The sequence below is a fragment of the Oryzias latipes genome, chromosome 21 (genome assembly GCF_002234675.1).
Source record: "Oryzias latipes chromosome 21, ASM223467v1".
Lineage (NCBI taxonomy): Eukaryota > Metazoa > Chordata > Actinopteri > Beloniformes > Adrianichthyidae > Oryzias > Oryzias latipes.
In genome coordinates this window covers 20,888,225-20,909,029 of record NC_019879.2, presented here as the reverse complement: position 1 = coordinate 20,909,029, position 20,805 = coordinate 20,888,225, and the positions used below count along the sequence as shown (strand labels likewise).

Below are 20,805 nucleotides of genomic sequence, written 5' to 3'. Positions count from 1 at the left end.
AAACACAGTGAGCGCTTAGCTAAATCGCTCTCACCGTCTCGGATGGATGAAAGGTTTACTCACAATCTCTGCGTCTCCATAAAAGGCAGCCAAATCCAGCGGAGTTCGTCCGTTTTTATCCGTGTGGTCGATGATCGCACCTTTCTCCACCAGGAACTGCACAACATCCTTATGTCCTTTCAAACACGCCCAGCTGAGAGGCATCAGACCCTCCTTGTCCATCTGGGTCAACGAAGCACCTTCAAGAGGAAGAAATCGTCAGGACGCTGGCGCTCACACGCGCTCACTGAGGAGGGGTTTGAACGCTTCACCTTTAGACAGCAGAAAATCAACGGTGCTTCGGTGACCCTCGCAGGCCGCCACCATGAGGAGGGTCCTGCCCTGTTTGTCACTGATGTTGATTTCAGCCCCGTGCTCCAACAGGAGCTCGGCGATCTGAGGAACAAACCAACATAGCATTCTGGTGAAAAACCACAGCGTTTCAATGCCGGCTCCCTCTGGTCTTTTCTTTGCCGTGGTTGCCGTGGATACAGGAGACTTAACAAAAAGAACTCTCACCTGCCAGTGTCCCTGTCTGACGGCACAGAACAGGGAAGAAACCCCCCGTCGATTCACCTGCTGCACTATCGCACCCTGATCCAGGAGGAAGCTGCAGACCTCCATCTTTCCTCTGCCGGCTGCAGCCGTCAGAGCTGCAAACAGGAAGTAGCACAAACTTCTCATTGTGAATCCAGGTATTGCTGCTTCACTCATTTCGGCAAGTGAAATACTCCTGATGATACATTGACATGTTGATCAGGCAGCAAGAGCTTGAGAGGACACTAAAATTTGCAGCTTTGTAATAATGACAGTTTCATTAGTCCGCAAACTCTAAACAAGCGAAGAAATGCAAGCTAAACCCAGAGTTTAATTGAGTCACAAACGGGTAATTAGGTTTCTGCTTGTCAAAGTCTTTAAATTCCTGCCTCATGTTCCAGGCCTCACACACACACAGATCATTTCAGGGATGAGCAGAAAATCATCAGCCAGCAAAGGCAAACAAACTTTGCCAAACACACAGTGCAGTTTGATTCATTTTGACACCAAAATCAAGAGTCTATTGAGACACCGGGTGCTTACAGCAGATGCAGGCGTCCTAAAGGAGCTCTGGTTCCACGAGCAGCGAGATCCACCGTGAGAATCAGAGAAGCCCTGCTTTCACAGTCATCCCAGAGAACTTGAGGGGCTGCCGATCCTCTGTATCTAACTGACATCACCCGTTTGGGCCAACGGTCATCGGAGCCGAAAACAGCCCCACCTTCCATCTGCTTAAAAATGTGGATTTCCTCACTCGGCCCTCCAGCAGAACAATGACTCCAAGAAGCTAAACTTAGGCTGTGCTCCAGGGAGCAACAAGAAGCGCACTGGGAGCGCTGCCAGCTTCGAACCAGCGTGCAGGAGAACAGCTGGACTGAGGAATGGCAGCTGTTTGACCATTGTCACAGAAGAGTCACCCAACAACTCGCCTAAGGTTTGTTTTTAAAAGGTCATGACCTCTGCAGCCATGTCCTGTCATGCAATACAGAAGAGATCCATTATCTAATGCAGTTTTTATTCTGACTAAATATATACTGATTTATGAAAATATTGATTTTAACTGAACGTTACAAATGTTCTAATAGAATAAACACAGAACATTGACTTTTTGAGGGTTTTAAAAGGATTTAGGGAAAATTACTTTGAAGGATTAGACAGAACATAATTTTTCTTATTTATTTTCATCTAGAAGGTAATGCACAAGCAAAATATTAAGACAAAAAAGTGAAAGTTAAAAGAAAAAACTAGATTTAACTTTTACTACAAATACAGTGGAGGTTAAATAGGTAAAGATGTGTTTGTGTGCATTTTTAAAGACCAACTCCAATGGAAATTGTGTTTTTGGTGTCTTTAACGTGTCCTTGTGGCATTTGTCTGATGTTGGAGGAGATGTATAAAGAAAATGAAGCTAAAATTGCATTTTGACCATTTATTTATTCAAATCATCAATGCTGCTTGAAAAAGAGCTTATAGGTGACGTAGAAAATACACTGGGTGGATCACAACTATCTTTTTATTTGGGCTAAAAACAGCATAATCCTACTTAAAAGACGACTGGGAAAGTTTTAAAAATGGATCCAAAGATGATTGGAGTGGGCGGGTCTTTAACATGTTTGTATTAAAAGAAACTAAGAACTGGCAAGAGAAAAACTGCTGTGTCTCAGAAAGTCGAACAGTCTCAGCACAGCATACAAATCCGTTTAAGAAAAAAAATTATATTATACCCCCTAAAATAATCAAATTCGGAACCTGCTTAAAACCTCATTTAACATAAAAATATCCCAAACATCTTCTGCTTAAATCCCCAAATTATAATTAAAACCAGATACAATAGGAAATGAGGGAATGGCGTGTGAATATAATAAAGAACTGTAGTTGGTCTCTGCTCTGCAGCAAGAATGATGAGTCTGTGCAGTTCAATAATATTTCTTTGCAGAGCCCAGACATGCTTTGCACCCTAAGAGGGACTTAACAAAAAATGGAGATTGCACAGAGGTACACTCTAATCTGTCTCTATTTAAACACAGAACTCAGCAGGCCTGTTGGTACAAATACATGTTCTAGCAAAGAATTTGTAATGGGATGGGAAAATCTCCCTTCCTAAATAAGAATACATGATTTTGATGGGAACATTCAAACAAAACCGGGTGTGATTTGGATCTGTCACAGCTGCAGGGCTGCTTGATCAACTCTGCAGCTGAGGAGGTGAAACCGATAATGAATACCTCTCTGAGCGCTCATTTTCTTTAAACTGTAAATTAGTCACCATGAGCATTCTGGCTGCATCTTTTCAGTGTGATACAGGGGTAAAAACCGTGGTTGTGTCAAACTCTTTTTTTCGTGATTTAGGGATTTCTTTTTGAAATAGAGTTGAGAAATAAAATCTGGACATCTAGATTTCTGGATATATAATTACATTTATTAAAGTGAGTGTTTAATCTTTGGACAAACTGGATTAAGGACATATGTGAATTTTAAATTTGCAACATGCACCCAAATATGTGGATTTTATTAACATCCCAAGTCATGTATATTTGTCTTGATGCAGCAAATCAAAATCATGAAATCAATAATTTCTGCAGCGCGAGGCTTGAGTAATACATACATTGTCATCTGCACCAGTCTGCACATAATCAAGGGTTGCAAAGATATTGCAGAAATCTTGTTATACTCAGGGACACGGATCAATATTTTCTATTTCGAAAATAAACAAAACAAGCAAGTAAACTTGAAACTATACCATAAGGGGCTGTTTGAATAGTGGGAGATGCTACATTCAGAATGCAAATGTGTTCCTCTATCTGGACTTGTCCTCTGACTGGCAAAATCTTCAATCTGGCTGCAAACACCAGTCCGAGGGAGAAAAAGTTGTTACTGAATACAAAAAGCTGACTTTCCATGGTTAAAACAGTCCCGAGTCCAAAAATGTTAAGTTTAAAAGATTTGTAATGAAACTCTTATGTGCTTTAAAAGACGAGCATTATGAGGCATCATCTGATTGTAAAAAAATAACAAAAAGTTTTAAATTTAGTCCGCCCACCACCCCCAACTTTTGAGGTTCAAAATATAGTAAGACTTGTCAACTTCTATGCTATGACACCAATTCAATTTTGGAAATATCAAAACAGCTCACAGATTATTTACTAGTACTTTTCATTTGAAAAATTCCACACGTTTTTGTCATTTAGGCAAAACATGGAATACCACAAACTGATATAGTTATTAAAGGTTGGTTGCTACTGACATAAAGTCAGTCTTATTTCGGTTATAAATATTACTTAGTTAAAACGAAAACTGGCATTTGACACTGTTAATAAAGTCAAAACAAATCGTCACAGATGTGATCCCTGAGGGACACCTTTGGTGAGGAATAGTAAGGACACCAAGCTAAAGGTTTAAAATATGCCAGTCTTGAATATATTTGTGGTGGGAACTCAGGATTTTTCTTTAAACTAACAGAGTTAACATCAGGTACTGTGATACGCAAAACAAGGTCAGGTCTTACTGCATAAACCCAACCAATTCACAGATTATTATTATCTGTGTTAAAAGTGACATCTCAAAGGAAGCAGAAGTAGGAGTCTGTGCACACACCATAGAGTAGAGCACAGGAGACTGGAGAACAAGCGTTAAAGTGTGGACAGCCTTTGCATCAAAGAGATGGTTTTATTGCACAAAGCCCAAAACGAGACCTTCTGCCGCAGCATTCAATTACAGCAGCCAGGTCCAGAATACGAAAACAGCGGGTGATAATGCAAAAGAAAGAGCCATGTCATGCAAAAAGATTGATGATAACATACCTGTCTCTCCCCACAGAGTGTCATGACTATCAATTTGCACAGCGTGCTCATTTTTCAACACCAGCAAGCTCCTCACAACCTGTCAAAAAACAAATGTTGATTAATGACATAATACCTGAGAATAAAATATCATTTAAACCCTTCAAGATAATCCAAACTGATTATTTTTTTTTAGCATATGATAAAAGAAAATAAAAAATCACGATTGAATCCGAGCAGGGCTTACTGGTGCCTGAACCCCTACATGAGGTTATGCGCTTTGGTCCAGTCTAATTAATAGTTGAGCTGGGTATTGTTCTACATGGAGCTGACAGCTTGGCTTGGCCCAGTTCTGTTGTTCTAAGCCAAGCATGGTACCCCGCTCCAGCTAATGATGGGGCTGAAATAAAACCTAAGTCCACACCGTAGCTAAAGCTTTGACACGGATCCCCAAATCCTTCTCCCAGATGCAACAGGCTCTAAAACCTTTCAGACTAGCGCTCGTTACGGCTGGGCTTCTTCATCTTTGGAGTAATGATTGTGTTGGATTTTGATTTTGTTGAGTGAATTCATATTCGTGTGCGTTAGTCTGACCTGTGTGTGTCCCATGCTTGAGGCTGCAATCAAAGCCTGCTGCAGAGCTTTGTTCTTCAGAGAGCAGTCCTGCTGCAGTCCCTCAGCGATCCATTCCAGCTCCAGCAGGTACTGGATTATCTCGGTGTGTCCTCGTAAAGCAGCATGAACCAGGGCACACTGGCCGCTCTTATCTACGTGATCCACCTGGCAAAAATACAGGACTCTTGAAATTACAGCACAGAAACAGAAAATTTGCTTCACATCACGGACACGAGGGCTGCTAGGTCTGACATTTATTCAAGTTGCAGCACACCCTGCATGCAATTACCTTCATGTAAAAAGTACTATAGACACAGAGAATCTCTGAAAAAAAGTCCTGACCTTGGCTCCCCTCTTACACAGCAGCATGACGAGTCCAGTGTGTCCTGCAGCAGCTGAGAAGCAGAGGGGACTCATGCCACTTTCAGACACAACGTCTAGACTGGCACCAAACTCCAAAAGCAAGGAGGCCATCTCCAGGTGGCCCAGGTGGCACTGGATGCAAAGGATTGGCGCGTTGTTCAGGACTTCCGTGCGGTAATTCACGTTAGCTCCTCCCAGCATCAGGAGACGGCTCACCTAGTTTAACAAGTAAAAACAACCTCCTTTTAGTAAATCCTTGCATTAATGGGTAATGCCCTTAATTCACCTTAGTTGTGAGCGTATGCCATACCACTAAACTTAATTCAGTTAATAATGAATTTCTTATCTACTGTAAACTTAACTTTATCTGGAGACTTTTTTAAAGTCTAGTTTGGTTGTTTTTTTTTTAACCCAGCACATGTATGAATAATGGCAGAGTTCAGGGGTCACCAGCCTTTTTGTGCATTTTGTGGACTTGTTTACTGCAAATTTCCAAAATAAAAAAACAAAACCACAGACTAGTATAGTAATAGTAATGATAATAATAATTAGCAGTACTTATTTTAGCACTATAAATTGATTGCTCAAATATCTATAGTAATTATTTTCCGCAATTCCAAATAATGATTTACAGAAAAACATGTATAAACATGAAACATTGATTTAGCTATATAAACAAAATGTGAATTTCAGAAAATTAGAATGCTGTGGAGAAATCACTATTACTTCAGTTTTTACAAAAAAGCTGAGATTGCAATCATATCAAATCCATCAAAATAAAGTATTTTCCAAATGATATGCCCATTTTCAATACTTCAAAAACTTAAAAGTTTTGTTTTTTTGAATGGATTTATGGAGATGAATAGACTATTCCATGATATTCTAATATTTTGGAAAGGGTCTGTGACCACAGAACAAAAATCTAATGAGAGTCAGACCTCACCTACTACCCCTGCAAAGCTCAGATCTAAAGAACTGAAGCTACCCCTTATCATAATACCTCTTCCCCCCACATGAGCCATAGCAAAGGATTCCCATCAGCGATGTCTCAGCTTTCCCATATGCAGTCAAAACTTTATTGTCTCACACAAAAAACAAATAAATGGTGTGTTTCTGGCCTCCTTTCAATAAATTAACAAGTAGTTTCTTATTGGACAGAACAAAGTCAGCTAAAACCTCCTAGTTATTTAGGATACTCAACAACTCATAAAACCGACAAGAAGTGAAGGATTTCAACATTAAAAACACCATAATATGAAAAAACTAAATTATATTAGATTATTTAATATTATGAGCTAGAATACATAATTTTGACATAATAACCTTTCCAGGAAAGGCCAGCGATTATCTTCCTAGAAAACACGTCAACAGACGAGGGTAATGTAGAAGCACATGTCCCATCTTAGCAGCTTAATGAGCTCTACCACAAACATTAGCATAATGATGGATAGAGCAGAATGATTGGTAATTGCTGAACTTCTCTGTAATTATCTCCAGAAGCAACAAATTATTAGCATTAGACGTGTCTCTGAATATCGCAGTAAACATCGCAAGCATTAAGGTAAGTAAGAAGTAAGAAAGTAAGAAGGTTTATGTTTTCTAGACTTCTTTGCTTTGACAACACTTCCAACACCATTGGATTATTTAGCTTGTAAATGATACCACATTTGTGGGATGAGTTTGTGGGATGCCCCAATAAAGATATTCGCTAAATCTTCTCTGCCAATGCCAAACAGCTTATTCTGCAATGACTCTTGGTGTTTGGTGGGTTTGATAGTTGATTTTTGAAAAAACAAGACCTGTTAGCAGATCATTTAACAAAGAGTATCTTCAGTGGTGTGTGGAAGAACCAGACACAGCCACAAAAACCACTCCCCATCTTCCTCTTTCTTATTCTCCAGCCTGGTCAGACTTTGCTTTGGGACGGCGTCCCATTCTTCAAACGCCTTATGCTGCTACTGTAGTTGGTCACTCACAGCCAAGCTGACCTCACCAGTGTGCAATAAGGCTGCGGCCACAACGCTGGCAGGCCGTTCATTCTTTTCCATCCCCAAACCATGGGTGCTATGGAAGTTGGCATTGTTGCCTTGGGGGAGCCCCAGACTGTAAAGATATTAAACTACCACTGATTCTCCCTTTGACATCTCTCTGCATTAAAACTGCCTCCAATGACGACGAGCCTAGTTTTTCCAGCAAAAGACAGCTCAGCAGTGTAGCATCAGTAAAGTATGGTGGCCCGATTTCCATAAAAAAGAAGAAAAAAAACTTTTGGAAACAAAAGTAATTTCCAGAAATCAAAGTAAAATGTTAAAAAAGTGAAAAAAAGAAGAAACCATAGAGGTAGGCACTATGGGCCATCACTTATTGGATGATGAGGTTTGTCCGTCTGTGAGGAAGAGGAAAGGTGCACTCTTATGCTGTGGTGTGCACATCATTTAATAAAGGTTATTTGGCATGAAGTGATACTGGATATGACCCACACAAATCATAGAACTTTAATGTGTATGTGGACATGGATGACGCTTTTGAAAAAACTCAAACGTCTTCATCCAATCGTATTTCGTTTTTCATGTTCATTTCTGGAAATTACTTTAGTTTTAGGATATGTTGGGGTGGCCGTGGTGCAGTGCTAGGGCGGTCGACCTCTGATCTGAATATTGCAGGTTTGATTCCCGCCTTGCCCGCCCATGTGTCGAAGTGTCCTTGGGCAAGACACTGAACCTGCCTTGCCTCTGGTGGGAGGTTGGCGGGAGGTGGGAGGTTGGCGCCAGTGTTCGGCACAGAGTGGCCACCAGTGTGTGAATGTGTGTGTGAATGAGACTGCTACAGAAGTGTACGCTATTTACCATTTACGACATTCCTATTTATTTTGTTTTTTTGGGGGAAATTCTTTTTTGATTTCTAAAATTTAATGTTGTTTTTTTGCTTTTTAAATTGTCGTTGTGATCTTTGTTATGTTTTTGCCTTGAGCGATTTGTTAGTGGGATTTGCACTTCAGGGCCACTGTGCTAAGGGGTTCTCTGTGTCTTCTACACTTTGACTCTTTTATCCAAAGTCATCACTGAACATAACTTTCTTTCTCTAATTCTAAGTTTACTTCAGTGAAACCAGGGAGAGCCGTGTGAAGCATCACGCCAAAGTTGTTAGCATGTCACTCTGCAAATCTCAAGTACGAATCTGTCAAGTCACCCTAAAATACTTAGATCAGTCAAAGGGGGTGTTTCCTTTATGTTATGTAATGTGTTCTCCTTCGTTTGACCCATACCCTGGGGGAGCAGCACCCTGCAGACACAGCCTGGGTCAGGAGCCTACAACTCAGAGGCAATTGTTTAATGCTGAGTGTCAAGCAGGGAGCCAATGCCTCCCACTTCTATAAAGTCTTTGGTATGACTCAATCTTGGATTTGAATGCATAAACCTCGGGTCTCAGGGCAGACACTCTACTAATAGGTTCATGCTCATACCAGGCGGTATCAAAGGCTAAAAACGATAACAGAAACAACAAAAAAAAAGCTATTAAATGCTGGCAGAGAAGACTTGGTACATTTTTCATGGGTGCCACCCACTGACTCAGCTTTGCTGTTCAGTCAGACCTTCTTTAAGCTGCAGTTCTTTGGTTCTGTTCAGGGTTCTACGGGGGGAACTGGGTAGGTGGGGTGGGGGGTGGGTGGGTTGGGGGGGTGAGGGAAGGGTCCCATCTTTGTGTGATTGTCCTTTGTTTGCTGTTTTTAACAATCTTCAGTTTTTATGACTGTTTTATCTGCTTTTATGTGAAGCGCTTTGTGTTTTTAACTGAAATGAAAGGCGCTTTATAAATAAAGTTTGAGTTGAGTTGAGTTGAGTTGAGTTGAGTTCATCCCACAAGATCCAGTTACTTGATGTAAATGATATCAAGCATGCATGTGAATGGTGAAGTAAAAGTACAAGAAGTGATTTAAAAAATGTCATCAAAAATAAAAATTGGTTTTAAATTGACATATTTACCTTACAATTACCGGCACGAAGCCCACTGAGACGACTGTTGTTGTGAATTTGGGCTATATAAATAAAATTGAATTAAAATTGAATATTTAGATGCATAGAGCATTTTTAAAAACCATCACACTAAGTAGTATTCATAGCACACCTCAATATTTAAAAGGCAGTAACTAGCTGAAACTACAATGAAACCAGTTACCAACGCAGGTCCCTCTAGAACACCCACTTTGCATCCTGAGGCTGGAAAACTCTTTACCTTCACGTTAGGTGTGTAGAGGTTCCTCAGGGATGCCAAGGCTGCCGAGAGGCCATCGGTACTGCAGCTGATCCACAGCGCCTGAAGCACACTGGATGAGACACCCGTTTTCTTACTCAGACCCTGCAAAGAAATAAAAGGGTGAAGACATACACTCTTGCATTTCTCTCCAAATAACAGCCAAGGGCCGCTGCACCGGTGGACCTTTCTCAAAGGATAAAAAAAAACAGTAGGCCTTACACATTTTTCAACAAAGACGAATCCCACCTCTGTAGTCATACCTTGAAGATATGTGCCTTGAGGATATGGTGTCCTAGCTCCATCGTCTGTTGGCGATTCAGCTTCCCCTCTTGCCGGGATAACATGAAGGCCATAAAAGCATGACCAGTCCTGAGTTAGATAACAAAAGTGGTCAAGATGAACAACCATTGCTCATTTATCTTATTTTTCATGACAGCAATTATAACTCTGGTGTTGAAGAGAACCTTGAGTCCCCTTAGTACTCCCTAGTTTGTGATAATACAGAAGTAATGCTAAGCAGAGGCCAACACAAGGAAAGGGGGAAAAATGTCAAACAGCCTCGGGTCGTCGTGTCCTCTTTTATTAAGTCACTACGGCACCAATTAATGCGGAGCTTCATTAAAAGGACATGCATGAATGCAGATCAATTTGATCTTGTCGCAATATTCCCAACTTGTGCCGAAGCACAGAAAGGCACAGCGCGTACAGCTTTTGTCAGCTTGTGCAACAGTAAAAGCCTTTGTTTGTTTTAATAATGCAGAGGGAAGGTTGTAAATGACCAGAATTTGAATCTCTGGCTTGGTTTCATTTAGAAACAACTATGTGAGTAGATTGTATGACAGAAAAGGAAAGAAAATCGCAGTTAGACACACACCAATCAGCACACTAAAATCCCTTCTCTTTGTGCCTTCCATGAAAAGCAAAAAGCAAACCTAAGGACATCTTTATCTGAGTGGATGTACCCAATATTTATCGGGCTGCATCCATGAGCTAAATATAAATATTATTGCCACCAATTTTGTTCGACTTACAAACCAAACTTTCAAAAATGACACACCATTACTAGGCGTGCTGCAACAACTCCCAAGTTTTTTTTTTTTTTTTTTAAATAGTTTAGTCTTTGGTGATGCTACAATTGGTGAACAACAACAAAACCAAAAAAAACTGTCTTCAAATTGGATGAAAAGCACCTGGTTTCTTCTTAATGGGCTACAGTCCACAAACCAACAGACTTGGAGCTTTATGTTAAGATGCATGATGTTTTTGGGTTTTTTTTTTGCGTACCAACATCTGGTGCTTTTATGAGCACTGATCTACTCTAAACAAAAAACTGAGTTATGTGTTTTGATGAAAGGAAATGGAACACAATGGTTTTCGTCAGTGAACAAAGAAAAGTATGTACCTACGCAAAATGTATCTAAAATATTTATTTATTCGGTTAGCCTGTATTTTCTTTTGTGTGAAAGTTTTCCACCTTCAGTTCCCTCAGGACGTCTTGCAAAAAAGAAAGCGTTAGCTTCTGTATTTAACCTCTTCTGTGACTGAAGGCTGATCCTACTTAAGTCTTGCAGCAACTCTGACCTGGTGGCTAACCACCTCAAACAGAGGATCTTCTGTGCATCTTGAAGGCGAGAATAATCCTTCAACTGTGGAGATTATTAACATTTGTAACTCCACCTGCACTGAAATTCCAATCTAGTTAGCTCCGTTTAAGACAAAGGGCAAGCCCTGGAGAGATGAGCACTTCCCACGCTCTTAAACAGCACTCTGAATGATCTAAGGGGAGGTAGAAGGACAAACTACCACTCTTTTTAAAGACCCACTCAGATGAAAATGGTGCATCTGGTGTTTTTAACGTCTTCTTGTGGCATTATTCTAATCATGGAGGGCGTATACAAAGAAATAAGCTTAAAACTGCATTATTTCTTCATTCAAGTCATTATGAATCAGTAGCAGACGGAAAATGCTATTTGAAAAAGAGCTTATTTGTGACGTAGAAAATACTCTGGGCGGGGCACAAGATCCCTGCTTCGAGCTCACAGGAACAGGGAGGGGAAGAGGGGTCGGGATTTTTCCCATGCCAACGGTCCCGCTCACAACTATGTCCTAGAAAACGACATAGCCTTTTTGATTTATGCTAAATAAAACAAAAGGCATAATCATATTAAAAGACCACTGGAAACGCTTTTAAGATGGATCAAAGGATGATCCAAGTGGGACTTTAACAGATGGTGTCGCTGTGTGCAGGTGCAACATCAGCAAAGGAAGTCACATTTCAGACTTGCAGGCTCTAGACTTTACCAATCCAAATAAAGTGCGCAGAATAAATGTACTAAAGACAATTTCTATCAATAGTATGTTTTTATGACTTGCTTTAATTATCAGTGCTGCAGCACTGCAAGTTGATGGTTGGGATTATTCTACCTCATCTCAAACTGATTTTCCTCTGACTCAGAAGTGACTCATGCGGAGTGACTGATTGAAGCTTTCTACAAACTTTTCATACACGCTCCCTCTTTGCATGCAAAGCACCAAACTCCAGCTCAGACAGCCAGAGCACTTAATTGGGAGCCCCACTGAGAACTAAAACCTGGCCATTGTTTTTATCCAATAGGCAGAATTTCCACCAGAGCTTTCAGACTAAATTACAGGACATATGATTTACATTAAGGATCCCACTTTAGACACATCAATTTTACTACTGCAAGCTTATCAAGCCATGGCTCAATTATGTGCTGCAGCTGACAAGCTCTACTTGCAATGCACTCCAAGAATGTCATAACAATGAGTTATTAGTTTGTCATGCATGCACAATAAGCCCACATTCTTCAAGAAGAGCTGCTGAGTGTTATAAATCTGCTTATAAGGTACATGACTGACCTGGGGTCGCAGAGAAAGTCTGTACTCTCTCCATCAGCTCTCCACACAAGCCACTCTCTGAAGGAGGGGTGGCAAAACATGCGCGTCTTGTCCCGCCTTTTGATGAGGAAAGATGAGAGCAAATCCAGGCGCTGCTGAAAGTCCTCCCAGTGCAGCTCCCCTCGGACGGAGCCGGCGTTGATGGCCTGAAACAGCTGCTCATCCGTCAGCGGATGCAGAGAAGCCAGAGCCACGTTGAGGATAGGCAGGGTACGCTCGAAGGCTGAGTTGGTCATGAACTTCATGTTGCACTGCAACTGGTACAGTTCAGTCAACGAGACAGGCACGACTTTGTAGCTGGCACTTTTGATCACCAGGTGACCTCTCTCAAACAGATCCAGAGTGAGTTTGAGGTACAGGTAGGAGCCCTGGCTTAGTGAGATCAAGTGACTGCTGAGCCTGCTCACGCTTGCAGAATCGGCTTTGCCATTAAGGCTAATATTGTTCATAATATCCTTGCTGCCATTGATGCGGTGTTGGATATATGCATTAAGATCATTGGGTATCTCTTTGTTGTCAGAAAACTCATCCAGGGAGATCTTGGCAAAGGGCAGGAGGCTGGTAATCTCCTAAAAAAGACAAGTAAAGAACAGTTACAGAACTGATGCTGCCTGTTGTCCAACCTAAAACATGCAGTTATGATATAGTCAAGTTTTCTTCCCCTGCTACCAGAGGACATTAAGTTCAAAAGTATTCTTCACAGTCTGAGCTGTCGTTAAAAAATTTCATCTGCTTGCATTCATTATCGAAGCAGGTTCTGTGAGCGGTGGGGAGGCCATTTTAGTGAGCTATCAGGCCCAAGCAGACACCTGTTAATGCGAGAAATGAGTCTATGAGAAAGACGGTACTTGGGAAGCAAGTATTACCAGGCAGGGGATGGATTGTATAGTGGCTAGCAGGCAAGCAGGGGTCTTAGCCAGAGCTCACATTTCAATCCATGTCCTGCAGGCTGAGGAAATCAATGCACCTTAATCCTCCAATCCTCTGTCTGTCAGTGGCTGGAAAAACATTCCCTTAGTGAGATAATACTCACTCCATCATGACAGGGAACAGCAAACAGACACATGTATGTGCTAGAATCCACAAGCTCACATATGTATACATTTCATGTTGATTGTTATAAAAAGATGAGTACAGAAGTAAATTTGGATAATCTAGCAAGCAATGCCTGCTACAATTAGTTATATGTGTTGACTTCTTTATGGCTGATATAGAAAAACATAGAATAAATACTTTCATTCTCACAGTTATATGACATTACAAGACCTAAAATCCTATCAGAGGTATGAGATAAGGACTATTAACAGCATTTTTTTCTAAACAGTTTCAATATCAGGGCCTCATAAACAGAAAACGGCATCAAAGAGAACTGCTGCAGACCGCAACCACGCTTTCAAAGTCTGGAGAAGCAGCAGAACCATCCTACAGGCTGTTTTTCTGCTTCAGCACAACTTCAAAGACTAACGCACAAATTCTCTGTAATTAAAAAATGTTCTCCACAGTGTTGATACCCTTCCTCGCAAAAAATGTTTAGTCAGTCAGTTGAAACGATAAAAATATCTTTCCATCAAACACAAATTGTGATTGATAAAAGGGCAAACATAAATGGCAACACGTGGTGCACGATCAAAATGTTTCAGAGCAACTTTGGATATAACCACGGTCATTTAATATTCAAGGGGAAAGGGTACAATTATCTTGTATAAGTAGCAAAAATGCTATTTTCATGGTCCTTCATGAAAGTTATGATCAACTAACAATCAGTTAGCAACACCACACAAGAGGCGCTTAGCAGATTACTGCCAACACAGCAGACTTCTGTAAGATTTTCCAGAGGGAACAGCTGGTGTGAGACGCACCACCAGCAAATTTCATTGGAAACTATACAACTGCTTTCTGATGTCAGCATATTGACGCACATTCAACCTTTTTTTTTAAAATAAAAGAATATAGATTTCTAATGTTGTCATTTGATAAAATAAATTAACTCTTAAATCATGCAAAAGCATGGGTGTGGCCATTTAATTGATGGGTGACAATCAACTCCTCAATTTTTGTGCAGTCTAGGCATGTTCTAAAGACTCTCAGGCCTATTTGTTGTGAGTTTGCTCATTTTTGTAAATATCAAGGTTAGTTGACATGGTCTGGCCATGATGAAACGGACTTCAAAAGGGCCCAGTGCTAACTAATATGACTGTAACGAGTATCCAAATGCTCAGATATTCACAGTCTGTTACAGAAAATTCAAATATAAATATTTATAATAATTAAGATTGTTGATTTGCGATTTTTATAAATATAGTAAAGTGAAGTAAAAATATAATTCAGGCACAGTTACTATTACTCTAAAATAGCAAAATAATGTTGGATTTTAAGTATGCACTAGACAAACTGCATGAGCAACTGTAACTGAAGGTAAATAAATCTTCAAAGTCGTGTCGGTGAAGCTTCTTCTTTTCAAAATAAAAGCATCACATATTTTTTGTACATGAAAGTTAATGAGACTGAAGTTCAAGTTACTGAAATAAGTTTGGAAAAACTATTCAGTTTTAAATATAGTTTAAGATTTAAGTGGGGCATCCAGTGTTGGACCTTAGCCAAGACCCTTTGCTACTGTCCAACTATGTAGCCACAAGGAGGTCCAAATCTGGGTCCCCCTGTGCCGGTCCCCGGCCCTGAAAAATACAGGATTGTTTCAGGAAGGGCATCTGGCGTAAAAATCTCTGCAGAATCACTGAAAGCCAATTCGCTGTGGCGACTCCTAAAGGGATAAGCCGAAAGGTGAACAACAACAACATAGTCGAAAATTTAAATAAAAAATATAATGAATATGAATTTAAGAGCATCACAAAAATCTTGTGATCTATTATGTGATGTCATATGAATCAGCGTTCGAAATAAGCGGCTATCCTGTTGTCCGAGACAACCAGATTTCACCGAGGACAACCAAAAATGAACCTGATGGTTGTCCGTGTGACAACCTGGTCTTTTATTCAACATTTTGGTATTTTTCGACTACTTTTCAAAGTTTTTGGGAAACCGACGTCCGACTTTCTAAGATAAAACCGAGTGTACACGAACGATGTCACGTGACTTCCGAACGAACCGAGTACGCCCGAAGACATCGCAAAATGACAACATTGCACCTGCATGTCTTGTTTAAAAGATCAGCGATATTAGTCTTTACTGCTACTGTAGCGCACAATGTAAACATGGTATCATTTACATATGTGTTTATTTGAAATAGATGTTATATCATATAATAACTTTTCATCTCATATAAATATTACTTTATATTTGGAATGCTGTACTGGTCCCAGTCCATACAAGTGTTCTAAATTTTAAAAATACTCATTCATTATAGGGTAAGAAAAAAGTATTTTCATTTGACCATAACAGTATTTGATTTACATGGCAATACTTTTTGTAACCAGATGCTTCAATATTTAGTAAAATGTTTGTTTTTAATATTTAAAGAGCTTTTTAAATGTCCATCATAAGAGGCAGTTGATATTAGATGTATAGAAGAAATAAAAATGTAAGTACTGACATCTGAGTAGGTTTCGTTGCTGTTGAATATCGAGGGACAACCAAAAATTGGGGAGGACAACCAAATATTACTTGCCAGGTTGTCCATAGAACAAAGTCTGTGAATGTGGTTTTGTCTGGGAATCATTGATCTTGATTTCTGACTTGAATTGGATCGCCACCTTAAGGTAACGATCCACAGTCCTACAAACCAATACGTCACATGACCAAGGTGGACACACCTGCCAGAGGCATGTGCATAACAGGAAAGCTTTTTTTAATGACGAAACACATGTGCATCATCCAAAAGTAAGAGCTTTGCTATTCCAGAGAAAGCTTTGCTACCACCATCAAAAAAGTAACAGTAATAAAAACTAAGACGATTGCTAATATTTTAGAAAAAAAATAAAAACTTCATTTTTTTTATTTTCTAAAGATATATGTCATAACTTTAGCAATATGAACTTCAAATTCCAATAACTTCAAAAGGAAACACAAAGAAATTAGTGTGGAAATGGTAAGAAACTGTACTTAATTTTTGAACTTGACATAATAAAATGGTCTCGTTCTTTACAAAAAACAGGGAAAAAAAACATTTAGACGTACGAAAACGGTTAGTGTGATAAAGAACACAATTTGTTCATGGATATCTGAAGGATTGTCATTTTTAGAAAGTATTATAGTCCCTGACATTTCTTCATGAAGCAAGACTCTTATCTGTCAGCTCCTAAATGAGAAAGATGGAAGCTGACTGATGGAAGAATGTTTTTCATTAGAGGGGTTCATACTTCTCACAGTCTGAGCTCTCATGAAACCAGAGAAGACAACAAAGCAATCATTTTGATGACATAATGTAGAGTATCATCATTTTATTGTATCTGTATCTGTTTAAATTTTATTTAAGAAAAACATGAAACATTTATTTCTAAATTTGAATGTTTGTTTTACTTTAAATGTCAGAAAAAGTCCAAATGAATCATTTATGCTAAATATCATTCTTTACAAAGCAAACCAGCAGAACGAAAACTGTTTGTCATTTCAACTTATGCTAAATAGCTAAGGAAATACACAAATTGAAATGGGACTGCACACTAGTAACGAACACAACCTGGTTCTGCCTAAGAATTAACTACCTCATTTCTTTCTGTCAGTCAGCAGCAACTTTATCATTCCAGATTCAATTATTGCCATATGGCTCATCAAGCACGTGAAACCCTCAGCCCTTCTCAACTACTGGCAGTGGGAGACATTTGGGAGAGCAGAGCACCCAAATGCTGTGACTGCTCAGTTGATGGTCAGAGGGTTGGTCAGCTCAAAGACACTGGCTGCTCTTTCCTGTCATGCAGGTTTGAATCCCGGGCCACCGTCTGTCAATTCTTTCAGGAATGTCACTGGATACGCTCAACTCTGCAGACACGTACTCCCACATTTGTCTAAATTGACAGGGTTTTCTGTCAGCTAGTGAGCTTTCCAAGTAGTGACAACAGATCAGGGTGGAAGTTTGCTGGATTCTGTGCTTGTACTGAGAGGAATATAAAAAATAACTTCAAATACAGCAACAGCTGCAAGCAACATTTGCTTTTTAGGGAATTTAGACAGTTTTTTAGAAGCGCTAGAGAATCACTTTTACACAAAGATGTTATGTGTTCACTTACCAACATGTTGGCTCGGACAGTCACCACCATCTTAAGCCAGGATGGGAATTTGGTAATGATTTTGGCGATGAAGGAAGCAATGGTGTCCCCGTAGTCAGGCTTGTGGAACTCCGCTTCATTGAGTCCATCTATCAAGATGATGTGGTCTTCTTCTGAAATTCTCCTTTCTATAGACAAAAATTAACACGTCCTAAATATTGTAATAGGAATTAAGATTAGAGCTGCTTATACTAACACACCCAAACATTAAATATATGGCTAAACATGAGATGCATTAAAAAGAAGATTACAAAAGCTAATTTCTTGTTTGTTTTTTTACCTTTACGAAGGTTTGCTAGTGGTTCCAAAATTCCTCTTCGAAAGGCAGCCATGGGGTCTTGGACACAGGAGCGCAGACTGAGCATGCTCTGTAGGTGGGGCTCCTTCAGCAGAAGCTCTCTATATGCACCAAGCTGATGAGCTCTGCACAGCAGTGCAGCAATGCTGTGCACAAATTCTGGCACTAGACAGGTGTATGTATTATCCGCCTGACAATAATGATATGCAACCACCTGAAACACACGAGAGAATGAAGAATATGGTGTTCAGGTAGGATAACTGAAGACAGAAAACTTGTCTTATGGAACATCTGCTATTATGCACAGCTGGATAGATATAGAAACTATGATTGATGTTTTTAAATTGTCAGTAACTTTGGAGATGATCCAGTAAGTCAGTGGCTGGCTTCCAAAAGCAAAATATATTTCATACAAGTAATAATTAAGACTTCTTATTTTAAAAATTGTCCAATTTGACAGAAAGTAGGAGGAATCATTGACTGTAAAAACAATGAACAGTTTAACCCCTTCCTTCTTGTTTTCCCAAATAGGAGGTACCATTTATTCCTGATCCGGGCACCACCATGTTGAAACCAGTGAAAAGTGATGGTCCAAGTCGCTCCGAGTCCTCGTATCTATGGCAACTACTGTCGCCATTGCCATAAATGCAATGACCCAGAGCGACTCGGACCAATCACTGTCGACTGGTTTCAACATGGCAGCGCCCGGATCAGGGAGCAATGGTGAGGGATTTTCTCTCATTTATGGGAGGGCAGCCATGGGAGGGAGGGATTGAGTAAGGAGAAGTTAACACCCAATCACGAGTCACACGAAGAAAGGAGAGGCTGGTTCCTTTGATGGCTCCGTGTCTAAAGTTGAAACAACCAGATTCAGAAAAACTGTAGAATTTAGACTTTTATCTGAATATATTCATCTACTGAAAACTATTCTACACTTGTAACCTTGTTTTTAGACATTCAATACATTCCACCAGGTTTTAAGTTTTAACTTCTCTTTGCTCGAGCTTTTTTCAAAATCAGCACAGTTGAGAACTTTTTGTCTCAATAAGAGCTAAGATCCAGAAATAAGGAAATTATTATTTAAATGAGTCAAAATCATTTTGCTCCATACTCTTGATAAAAGAAAAACTTGATTTAAGACTTTTAAAAACTCAAATTGTAATTTTTGGTTCAATTTTAAGGATGTTAATTTAAAGAACTTAAAGTTTACAGTTTAACCAAACAAGTTAGACTGGCATTCATTGTCATTTTTTGAAAACAAAAATTTAGATTTATGTTGTATCAGTTCTAGTTTTAGATTTTATGAGGATTTATTAAATGGGCCAACATGTACTGAGATCATATTATTATTTTGTTCACATTTTGTTCTACAATGAATCATTTCTGCTTATTACACTAGTTTCATTATAATCCAAAAAACTATAATTAGGTCCATCAAAACTCAAAATACAGACTGTTTGCTTAGAACTATCAGAAAAATACATATTATTGGGATGAATAACATTCAATTTTAAATAATTCTATTACAATTATATTTTTAAGTTTGTTCTTTCCTTTCTTAATGCTTGTAAGAAACTTTTTTTTCTATATTTTAAGATCTTTTAATAAGATTTCTCATTAAGTAAAAATGACTTGATGCCTGGAGAGATCACTTACTACTTTCTAGTGGTTTTATTGTTAAGATTAGAGTCCTTTCACATTTTTACTACTTGATTACCTCTTTTAGGATTTTTAAGATTTCTCTCCCTTGATGATTTGGGAGGTTTGGGACTAGATTGGTTGGAGAGGAAGGGTGACGTCTAAGAAGCGGTGGTGTAAGTATAGATTGTGTATTTTCACGACTCGCACAATCTTAGAAGATACGTGCTGTGAAACCAAAAGAAGCTGCAGAAGATGTCCGGCTCACAGTGTCTGTGTGAAGCTAAAAAGCCATTTCATTACAGCAGCTAAATCTAAGTATTGTATGGAAATTCTTCATCAATAAGCAATTACAATCAGTCATTCCGCCTGCTGTGCTTGTACTGGCAGACACTTAAATATATGTTGTTTCATCTATCAAATGAATAAACTACAAGGCTTGAAATACAGCAGGAAAAGTAAAAGCCTTGAAGTCCACGTTTGAATCGATGATTACAGAGAATTGACAGAAGCTGCTCAGTGTTGCATCAGCGTTCGAAAGCAGCAGCATTGCCCAAGAGAAAGACTAAGTTGGAAACGCTTTAAGTTGTAATTGGCACAAGATGTGGTGCTAGGCTTTAACAGATATGTAGGATGACCCCCCCCTAAAATGATCTCTCAGTGGTCAGAAAATATGAACATTTAGGCTTTTATTTTGGTAAGTTTGCCTCCACCGGACAGGCATCGCAAGACGACACAGCGGCTAAGACAGATGAGCAATTCAGGGCACAAAAGCTTAAAAAGCTGTAAACAGATGCCTTCACTAGAAAATAGGTCTCAGTTTTGATTAAATCTAATAGTTTTCTTTAATCCTGATCTGGACTTTCAGTGTAAAGCTTATTATTTATTATTTTAAACTGTCTCTTAGATTGACTCTTTTTTACCTTAAAACTAACGAGTTTTGAAGATCAATGTTATACTTTACATTTTCTACTGACTGCAAGATACACCATCCCCTAAATTGGTTTAGGCCAATTTATCACTTAGCGGATACAAAAATTAAGAAGGGTTTATTTGATAGGTGGTCTGACTGCCCAACTACAGCTGAAAATGTTCATTTTTCATGAAGGTGATCAAAAGTGTCCATCAAATATAAACCAAG

At 39.4% G+C, this 20,805-nt stretch overlaps 1 protein-coding gene across 4 annotated transcripts in view; it reads right to left on the bottom strand.

Moving 5' to 3' along the window:
• Nucleotides 1-20,805, bottom strand: part of tanc1 (tetratricopeptide repeat, ankyrin repeat and coiled-coil containing 1) — a 110,756-nt gene that overhangs the window by 7,663 nt on the left and 82,288 nt on the right. For all 4 annotated transcript variants that reach the window (XM_023950779.1, XM_020713038.2, XM_023950780.1 and 1 more), the window contains 11 exons: nt 18,009-18,240; nt 17,690-17,856; nt 12,468-13,075; nt 9,848-9,956; nt 9,567-9,689; nt 5,313-5,549; nt 4,950-5,135; nt 4,377-4,455; nt 559-692; nt 312-435; nt 64-239 (listed from right to left, as the gene is read on the bottom strand). In XM_023950779.1, the coding sequence (XP_023806547.1) occupies nt 64-239; nt 312-435; nt 559-692; nt 4,377-4,455; nt 4,950-5,135; nt 5,313-5,549; nt 9,567-9,689; nt 9,848-9,956; nt 12,468-13,075; nt 17,690-17,856; nt 18,009-18,240 (2,175 nt within the window). The remainder of the gene's footprint in view (nt 1-63; nt 240-311; nt 436-558; nt 693-4,376; nt 4,456-4,949; nt 5,136-5,312; nt 5,550-9,566; nt 9,690-9,847; nt 9,957-12,467; nt 13,076-17,689; nt 17,857-18,008; nt 18,241-20,805) is intronic.